The sequence below is a fragment of the Hippocampus zosterae genome, chromosome 5 (genome assembly GCF_025434085.1).
Source record: "Hippocampus zosterae strain Florida chromosome 5, ASM2543408v3, whole genome shotgun sequence".
Taxonomy (NCBI): Eukaryota; Metazoa; Chordata; class Actinopteri; order Syngnathiformes; family Syngnathidae; genus Hippocampus; species Hippocampus zosterae.
In genome coordinates this window covers 655,821-665,748 of record NC_067455.1, presented here as the reverse complement: position 1 = coordinate 665,748, position 9,928 = coordinate 655,821, and the positions used below count along the sequence as shown (strand labels likewise).

The window sequence follows — 9,928 nt, the reverse complement described above, 5'->3', positions numbered from 1 at the left end:
CGCTGACTGAACATTTTCAAGACGGCTTATTTACTCGCGTGATGAATTGGGTTGAAAAGAGCACAACGCGAAGCAGGACGCGGGCGATGCGGACGAGTCTTTTGTTCCGCTGTGTACCTTTTGGCTGGATTTGATTTCAGAGTCGAGCGCGTTTGAAGGGCACCGTTATGCCATTGAAGTCAGCCGTGTCGTCCAAAGCGGCTTCGTGACAACACCGTCGTGCGCGGACGTGACACTTGACATGCACAGTATCCAAAGCATTCATTCATTCATTCATCTTCCGTACCGCTTGATCCTCACTAGGGTCGCGGGGGGTGCCGGAGCCCATCCCAGCTGTCTCCGGGCAGTCCTAACCACCAGCCTGCCACGCATGTTTTTGGAATGTGGGAGGAAAGCGGAGCACCCGGAGAAAACCCACGCAGGCCCGGGGAGAACATGCAAACTCCACACAGGGAGGCCGGAGCTGGAATCGAACCCGGTACCTCTGTACTGTGAAGCCAACGTGCTAACCACTGGACTAATGGGCCGCCTGTATCCAAAGCATTGCTCATTAATTCATGGAAAAGGGCACCTTGCCCCCCCTCCCCCCATTAAAAAAAATATATGTCATGAGGTGCCCATTTGCGGTTTGCCACCTCCTGACCTCGACCCGTTGTGCTGAACGAACTTTGTCTGCCATCGGTTGCCAACGAGCCCAGAAGATGGATCTTTGTCAAAAGGCCGCGGCATCTTTGCGCTCTGTTTATTTGGCCCGCCGAGCGATGGCCGTTTTGATTGTGCCATGCATTTGGAGCGCAGCCACCTTTTGTCTTTTGCTGCGTTTGCAGCCGCCTGCTTTTGAGCTGCGGTATCGGCTCAGCACAAACATCGGTCAGTTGCGGAAGAACGATGAGAAGCTCATCCTCGGGCTGAAATGTGGAAGTCGAACTGGGTTCCTTCTCTGTACATTGAAGAAGAAGGATCCGTTGACTTGATGTTTACATGAGCGACCATCTGTGAACTAACGCCGGGCGCCAGGGAATCCTCCCTCCCTCTGAAAATTGTGAAAGTCTCTCCTTTGGATCATCAATAGACGAGCCGTGGACAAAAACAACTCCAATTTGGTTGTCTCGCAATTTTCTCACGCCCAAAAATGGGACAGTACATTTTTGGTGCATTTGTTCATTCTTGTTTTTTGGTGCATTCTTGTTTGTTTTCTTTTGTTGTTTTTTTTGCTGCATTCTCCATCCGAAAGCGCTATATAAATCAGCATGTATTGTATTGTATTGGGGCGGCCCGGTAGTCCAGTGGTTAGCACGTGGGCTTCACAGTGCAGAGGTACCGGGTTCGATTCCAGCTCCGGCCTCCCTGTGTGGAGTTTGCATGTTCTCCCCGGGCCTGCGTGGGTTTTCTCCGGGTGCTCCGGTTTCCTCCCACATTCCAAAAATATGCGTGGCAGGCTGATTGAACACTCTAAATTGTCCCTAGGTGTGAGTGTGAGTGCGAATGGTTGTTCGTTTCTGTGTGCCCTGCAATTGGCTGGCAACCGATTCAGGGTGTCCCCCGCCTACTGCCCGAAGACAGCTGGGATAGGCTCCAGCACCCCCCGCGACCCTAGTGAGGATCGAGCGGCTCTGAAGATGAATGAATGAATGTATTGTATTGTATTGTATTGTATCCAGCGCTTTGTCGCCAGCCGGTGGTGGTTTTCAAATGCTCGAGAAATCCACCCGAGTTCCAATTTTCAAATAAGAGTCACAAAATTTTGGAAGCAATTTGCCTCAACAACTTTCTGCCGTTGGCCAGCAAACGGAACATTGAGCACATAGCATACCAACGCTGTGGGAGAACCTGAAAAACATGCTCGTGGCAGAGCGTCTCAAGGAATTGCATTTGAACTTTCAGTTTTGAGGGTCGGGGGGGGCGGGGGGGTCATGCATGTCTCAGGTTGCCCCAGACGGAGAATGACTCAAGAGTAGGAAAGGTGAATTGAAAAAAAAAAAGCGCAGTATCAGGAAGCAAGGTGACAAAGGTGCGCCTGCACAGCCGAAGGACACGGCTTCTTGGAGCAGGGCGCCCCGGCAGCGGCGGCGGCGGCGTGAAAGCCAAGGCCAACTTTTTACTCTCACCTTGGTGTCGGAGCGCACGTTGGAGGACATTTCTTGGCAGAACTTGAAAAAAAAAAAAAAAAAGATGTGGTCTGTCCAAGTCCTTCTTCTGCTTCTCTTCTACGATGGTGAGTGCACGCTTGTGTTGCCTGTCAATCCCACTTTTCCATCTGCGCTCAAAACACCAACAAGTCACTGCTTATTTTGTTCTTCATCTCGCGCAAAGAAATGAAAAAAAAGACAAATCGTGGAATTAAAAGCTAAGACTAAATTAAATAATGTGAAATAATACATCAATTCGTTTACATAATACATTAATATAAATGAATGGATGTTCTATAAGGCAGTCAGTGGTGGAGGGCCGGGGGGCGGGGGGGGTGTTTTATGATCAACTTCTTCACCTGACGTGATATTCCTGAACTCGTAAAAAAATACAAATAATCCAAATGGACGACTTCAGCCTTTCATCTGGCTCGACTCCGAAGGGCAATCGCGTCCAACGGCGATACGCCTGCGGCTCATTTGAATGGGGAAATATGCGACTTCTTTATTAGAAAAGAGAGCGGCGGAAGGGTCGGGCCGCGTGAACAGAAAAAAGTATTGCGTACTTAAGGACTCGAGAAGAACCGACTGATCATCCTTTGAAATGTGCCGTCAAGATTTCCGCTGGCATTTCTCGGCGGTGCCACTTTATGAGGCGAGGCACCGAAGCTTCTACGGCACCCGAAGCTTCGCGAACCGAATCACAAACGAATGCTGAACTTTGCTCAATGGCAACAGACGGAAATTATTCTTTCGGTTTCGATCGAGAATTTTGCTCGCCTACGAGCCGACGGTTTTTCGGACCGGCGCGAGACGCATCGCAATCGATGCATCCGTCTTGGAGGCGACTCCTTTCAATGGGGAAAAATGAGGTGCCATATGTATCGGAAGGAACCTGCATTGGTAGCGCACGCGTGGCCCGGCCACCACACCCCAGAATCGAGGCCTCACGCTTTGTTCCAGTTGTCATGTTACTGATTAAACACGTTTATTTGAAGCAGACGAGGAATTAGCGTCCAAACAGATGATTCAGCTCGACTTTGCCCCCCACCTCCCTGTTTTTGCCTCTCCGGCAGCTTGTCTTCCCACCGGTGACGGCAACGTGTTCTTTCGGTCCAAGAACTTTTACAACGTGCTCCACTGGCATGCGGCGAAGCCTTGGCCGGCGGACCGGAAGGTCCTCTACAGAGTCCAGTACAAGAGGTACGGAAAGCACGGTGCATATATTGCTACCGACCTTGGCTCGAAGATACCGTGAAAGAAAGTGCAGCTACCGCGCCGGTCCGTTCTTCAATCATTCTTCAGCCAGCAAGAAGTACCAAGAACTAAACTGAGGCTCAGAAGAGGCTCATCTTCAAAACTCACGTGTATTCTTTGGCATTCGACTCAGCATGACTTGGATTTGTTCTTGGTTTTACTGTTTTGCTTTCCACCGTCTTTATGACCGATTTGTTTTACTCTTTATTGTACGTGTTCGATTGCTCCACGTACAGCACTTTGTACGCGGCGATGGCTGTTTGAAAGTGCTCGAGAAATACACTCGAGTTGAGCAAAATCACGCTCCGATCGAGGAAATGCACCTTTAGTCAGAGTCAACACCTTGCCGACTTTCCTTTTTCGGGATCGTTTGTCTTCTTTTGAAGGGAGCGATCGATGCGCACGAGTGCAACTGCAACCGTGAGAAACGTTGAACTAAATGATCATCCATTAGCTAGAGCTCGGCGGCCTAGGCCTCATTTCATCTGCCCGAATCATTCCAGATACGGTTCGGGAGATCCTTACCGAATGAAGAGCGCGTGTCAGAACATCACAGCGCTGCACTGCGACCTGACTGCGGAGACGCCGTCGCTTCCGGATGTTTCCTACATGGCGCGAGTGTACGCCGACGGAAAGCTGCACGGGAGCACCACCAGTTTCAACCCCATCAAGAACAGTAAGTAAGGGACGTTCGTCGCCGGGCGTCGGAGGCGAGCCGCGTTGAAATGAGCGACGTTCCGTGTGCCCCGCAGCGACTCTGGGCCCGGTTCTTTTGTCTACCGGCGCGACGGCGGCGTCCTTGTTGGTTCGAGCCGCGCTTCCGCTGGGGCCCAACGGCGTCTCGGTGGCGGACATCTTCAGAAGCAGCAAAAGCGGACCCGTCGATACTTCCATTCAATACACCTTTAACCTCACCTCCCCCGAGTGGGCCCTACAGGTAAACCCCAACGGAGGAGCCGGAGTCGGGTTGGCCATTGCGGACCGGCGTGTTCTTCGATTTGTCCCGAAACATAAACGGCTTCGAAGTACATCGGGCACAGGTGCATGACGCCATTTTAAGTAAAAATGTCCAATTGCGCTTGTTGTCGCACGATGACGTCTTTTGGGGGATGGATTTGAAGGGGGCGCTCTTTTGAAACCTGAAAAAAATTCTTTTTTTCCGTGCGTCTCCAGTACGACCGCAGAGTGTCGGATCAGTTTGTCTTCAACTTGAAATCCAACGGAAGCAAGTACTGCGGCTACGTGGTCTACCGGCCTTTGTTCCTGTCGGGTCGTCCGGAGAGTGAAAAGGCCTACTTCTGTGCAACCCTATCGGGTGAGCATCCATCGCTTCCTTTGGATGGTTATTGTGCCTCAACAACAACAACAAAAGTCGCAGACGCTCAACTCTTGCGGTATTTCAGACCACAGAAGGTCCTGGGGCTTGCCCGGTGTCCATTCAGAGCTTTTTGGCCAGAGTTTGGAGGTTTTCCGCATGCTCGCATGGGCTTTTCTCCGGGTATTCTTGCTGCATCATGCAACCACCCCTCCCCCCAGGAAAAAAATAACATGTATGATAGGATTAGGGATGAAACGGTTTCATGGGCAAAGCGCGATCAAGTCACTTAACCCTCCGGCCAGTCTCAGAGCTCCGCCTCCGGCGCTCATGAATGATACGATAGGCCTGTGAGGAGATGCGGGTTGAGCAGCGGCTTATTTGAAGGGGACAGGACAGCCCCCCGCAAGCGGCCTCATTCCCATCCGCCTGGAAACAGCTGACTTGGCTCAAAGCACCGGCTGACAAGTGGAAAACACGTGTGTCACCGACACGTGTCGGTGATGCGTCGACAGCGAGCCGCAAGACCTGACGGCCGTCATTGTTTCTCTCACGCAGGGGACGCTGCCGAGATTTTGCCGTGGCCCCTGGCGGCCACCGCCTTGCTGGCCATCATTGTCACGGTGTCGGTCGGAGCCACGTGCGTCTACGCGAAGGGCGGCCCGGGCAAGAGGCCGCCCCGCTCGCTGGTAAGCGGTCGGGCGTCTTCGCGCTTTCTTCCTCCGTCGACTTTGCCAGCGTTTGAGCAACTTTTGTTGGGCCGGGGTCCGAGCCGCAGGTTCCTGATGAACCTTTTGCCAACAAGCGGAAGAGCATTCTGATCTTCCCGCGGGCATTATTCCGAGCAAATAAAATCTGTTAGATCAATCTATCAATCAATCAATCAAGACTCGTTTCAGACAGCGCTTGTCAAATGCGAAGAAATTGCTACCCTTATTTTTCGCTGTGTGTGTTTCAATGCACTGCATGTTTGCGCTGCGGTTTAGAGGAACAAAATTTCGTCTGTGCTGCTTGTTGCACATACACGAGCATATTTGACAATAAAGCTGACTTGACTTGACTTGACATTATTAAACAAACAAAACAAAAGAAAACAAAGGTCACATCCGTCAACGTGTGCAGGCACGCATGCACGCCGCCCCCCCCCCGCCCCACACACACACACACACAGATACACGCGCCACTGCGTTTGTACACTTCCACATACACGCGGCGCAATCATGAAGCGGATTTGCTTCATTTGCTGCCGCACGGAGGCTGCCAAACAGTGGTGATAAATAACCATCTCAAAATGTGACCCAACCGGAAAATCGTGGCACAGGATTTGGTGTGTCAGCCCGAAAGTTGAGGACAATGAACGCCTGTGTCAATATTTGCTTTAACTGAGTGAACAGAAATCATGAGGTAGCCAAATACTTTTGCACAGCGCCGGATTCGGGTGGACGTGGAACACAAGGGGAAACACGAGCTGTTCTCACATACGGTCGAACCTCGAGGGCCATCGCGAATCTGCACGTGATGGCCATTTCCAGTAAAAGGGCCGCCAACTCGGACGTCGAATACACAATGAACACTTCAAAGTGTAAAAACACAAACTCGTCGATTGGAAATAAAAAATTGAAACCAAGAACCGCCGCCAAATCAGTTTGGTGGCGGTTCACGTCTGTTTCCTGATGAATCGCCAGATAGCAAACGAGGGAAATTCATTTGTCTCAACGTGTCCTCGACAGGAAATCGGTGCTGCCAATCGCTCGACTGGACCAGTTCTGCAGCAAAGCCCGGAACGGAATCTGCTTATTTGCAGAGCGACGGTCTTCACTCCAACTCAGCAAACCTTTGCCCCCGAGTTTGTTCCCGTCAAGCCGAATCCGAAGGGGGCCTACGTTGGACCTCCCGGAAGCTATTCTCCGCAGGATGTCGCTCGGGTGGAGGTGCCCGACGGCCGGGCATCCGACAGCCGATCGTCTGTCGTCTACAGCGCCTTGGCGGCGGCCGCTCCGACCGAATGGAACGAGCTGCCGAGGGTCCTTGTGGAAGACGGGGAAAAGCCCTCGCCTCCGCCGCAAAGCGCCGCTTGTCTGGACGTGGATCTGTGCGGACAGCTGCAATTGCACACGGTGCGGGACGCCGACGGACAACTGAAGTTGCCCTCCCTCGCTTTGCAGGTAGAGAAGGACAGTGAGAGAAAACCTCTTACGTGCGACCGCCTCCAATCTGACCCGGATGGATGGCTTTTGGCTCGACCCAGGCGCTCGGATCGCTCCGAATCGTCGGACTCCGGGTGTGGCGACGTGACGCCGATGCAGACGGACTGCAACCAAATTCCGCTTGGAATTTACCGACCGCTCGGTCGCCCCGATCCGACATCGGGGTACAAACAAAACTGGATGCCTCTTGACACCGCGCCCAACAATGATCGGGACTACGTGAAGAGAAAGCACCCTTGGACTTCGGCCAGTCCTCCAGAAACGGAGGGCGGTCGGTGCGATGACGACGGAGGATTCCGACGAGTGTTTCTTGAAGATTGGGTGTTACAAATACAAGAGTAACATCTTACCGTTGAGATGAAGCTATTTCAATTTTTTCCGCTCGTCAGTGGCGATGGACTCACCCCACAAATAAACGTGTTCTGGGAATGACTGGCGACCGGTTGACGGTTTGTCTGCAGGATGTTGACCCTGCCAAGTTCTAGCGATCGGCCAGAGACATCGTCGGTCGGTGCCGTCAGGAGCCTCGAAAGCAGGAGCCCCCGTCTCTGATTTCTGTGATCGGAGGGCGGATGGATTCAACCGCTGGCACTCGTCGTCGGACAAATGTCCCCACGAGACACTCATTTGCAGCGTCGGAAGTGTACGCTTGGAATACCTCACCCCCCTGTGGGCTTGTCGTCGTCGAACGGTAAAAGGTGTTTGCTGAATCCAATTTCAAAAGTAAGAATGACCAAAGAAGTCCTCAAGTGTGACTGATTTTCTTGATATTTCTCGGTGTGAGTGACGCAGAAATATGAAAAATGGCGACTCAGTGTTTACTGTTTACCCTTCGGTCTGGCGCGTTCGCTTCACTGTTTGCCGTTCCCGCGGCCCTGCGTAAATAAAGCGAGTCAACAGACTGAGAACGAATCGGTCAAGGTTCGAGCGGCGCCGATAACAGAAATAGGTCACCCTATCGTTCCTATTCCAGCTGTAAAGTCATCACGGGAGCCTGTCCAAGATAAAACCGGGAGGCGGCTCGCGGAGGAGCAAACAAGAAAAGTCGCAGTCCGAGGCAATTGGTTGATTTGAAGGAGACTTTGTTTCAGACTAGTTCAAAACGCTTGCCAGGAGTGTCGGTCCAAGCACGGTCCACGCTCTACGCGGCCCTGCTCGTGTAAAAAAAAAATCAACGGCTCGCCGCTTGGTTTGATCCGGGCCAGAAGAGAGGCCGATGGAAATCTTGAAAAAGGGAATGTCTGAGTGTTTACACGCGACGAGATCACAGATTTCAAATCGATGAGAAACAAGTTGAAATCAAAGGAGAAATCTGAGCCGTATATCTCTGGCTTTCTCTCGCATCCCCACCCCTCCCCCGCTGGAGAGGTTTTATGATTCTGTGGAAATGACGTTTTCAAGCAACACGTGGACATGTATCATGATTTTCCATTTGCCTCGCCGGGGTTACTTCAAATAAAAAATGTAAAAAAAAAAACACACACGCCTATAGTTTGCCTTTAATTTCCCACGAGTGCAAGCGTAATTAGCGCTGGTCAGTTGGAGGTTTGCGGCCCTTTTGGAGGGTCGCATTTATGACCGCTTGACAAGAAATGTTCCTAACCAAAGGACGACATCACGTAGCCTTCCGTTCCCACTTGGACTTCAGAGCAAACGCAAGAGCGTCCGACTGGGGGAATAAATGTTTGCGGGGACCACAGACCTGATCGGCATAATCGTATTCATAATCCATAAGCGCCATTAGGGAACAAGCATGAATGATTCAAATGGAATACGCCGGTCACGTCGCACCCGCCCAAAGTCATGACATATTTGCTACCTCGGCTGATCTGCAAGCAAACACACTTTAACAAAAAAAAAAATCTGCAAGCAACAACACTCTTACCGCCACCTCTTCACAAAATTGTGACATCCATCTGTAAAAGTCTTTCAAATGAGAATCGGAATGTTCTGCGCGACCATTTGCGCCCGAGCACGGACCCAAGAGGATCGCGCGTTCTCCACAGCGGCTAGTGTTAGCTAGCAGGCTAGCCATTATGTTGTGCGAAATTTCCGAAAGCTTTTGGGATACATCTGGCGGCGTCTCACGTCAATGATGTCATGGGTTTTCAGTTGGAGTCATCGATGGTCACTTGGTTTCTCCTGGTGGCACAAATGATGAGAAGGTCCAAGACTTCCTTTGCCCAAATATGAATATGCGCTTGTGTTGCAGGCGGCCCGGTAGACCAGTGGTTAGCACGTCGGCTTCACAGTGCAGAGGTACCGGGTTCGATTCCAGCTCCGGCCTCCCTGTGTGGAGTTTGCATGTTCTCCCCGGGCCTGCGTGGGTTTTCTCCGGGTGCTCCGGTTTCCTCCCACATTCCAAAAACATGCGTGGCAGGCTGATTGAACACTCCGAATTGTCCCTAGGTGTGAGTGTGAGCGTCTCTGTGTGCCCTGCGATTGGCTGGCAACCGATTCAGGGTGTCCCCCGCCTACTGCCCGACGACGGCTGGGATAGGCTCCAGCAGCCCCCGCGACCCGAGTGAGGATCAAGCGGCTTGGAAGATGAATGAATGAATGCTTGTGTTTCTGGTTTGATGTTGTTTTTTGGCATGCGCACCCTTACCACCAACTGTGTTGAAGTCGAATGGAAAGCCCCTGGCGGGGGTGGGGGGGGGAGGGAGTTTTCCCCAATAAAAGGGGAGTCGTCTCAGCTGCTTTGTCTCCGTGGTTATTCTTAGTCCAACTGTCATTGCCGCTGTCATGATGAGACGGGCCGGCGCGCAAAGCCGAGCTCATATTGTGCCGCATATATTCCACGGGCAGGTGCGTGACCCCCCCCCCCACCCCCCCTCCGGGCCTTATAAATAACGCTCCAATTTTCCACATCGTGACGTGCCCTTGAGGGCAGCATTTGCATTTTTTTTTTTAACCCGACACCCCACCCCTAATAAAAAAAAAGTAATAAAAAATACAGCTCACACCACCAAAATGTCAACGCGGTTTATTAGTTTCTCTCCATTTTGATTGACTCTGAT

General features: G+C 51.8%; 1 protein-coding gene across 1 annotated transcript; it reads left to right on the top strand.

Annotated features, from left to right (window-relative positions):
* The first annotated feature begins 1,976 nt into the window (after window positions 1-1,976).
* ifnlr1 (interferon lambda receptor 1) lies at window positions 1,977-8,380 on the top strand. Its single transcript, XM_052065951.1, has 7 exons — window positions 1,977-2,215; window positions 3,206-3,332; window positions 3,890-4,062; window positions 4,139-4,323; window positions 4,560-4,701; window positions 5,260-5,390; window positions 6,432-8,380. The coding sequence occupies exons 1-7, from the start codon at window positions 2,173-2,175 to the stop codon at window positions 7,248-7,250; spliced, it is 1,620 nt and encodes a 539-aa protein (XP_051921911.1). The 5' UTR covers window positions 1,977-2,172; the 3' UTR covers window positions 7,251-8,380.
* Window positions 8,381-9,928: the final 1,548 nt, after the last annotated feature.

What these genes read in the sequence shown, in the direction of transcription:
- ifnlr1 (XM_052065951.1), top strand. Translation starts at nt 2,173, where the DNA reads ATGTGGTCTGTCCAAGTCCTTCTTCTGCTTCTCTTCTACGATG. An exon ending in TTTCAACCCCATCAAGAACA is followed by an intron (nt 4,063 to 4,138) that starts GTAAGTAAGGGA and finishes TGTGCCCCGCAG; the next exon opens with CGACTCTGGGCCCGGTTCTT. An exon ending in CTTCTGTGCAACCCTATCGG is followed by an intron (nt 4,702 to 5,259) that starts GTGAGCATCCAT and finishes TCTCTCACGCAG; the next exon opens with GGGACGCTGCCGAGATTTTG.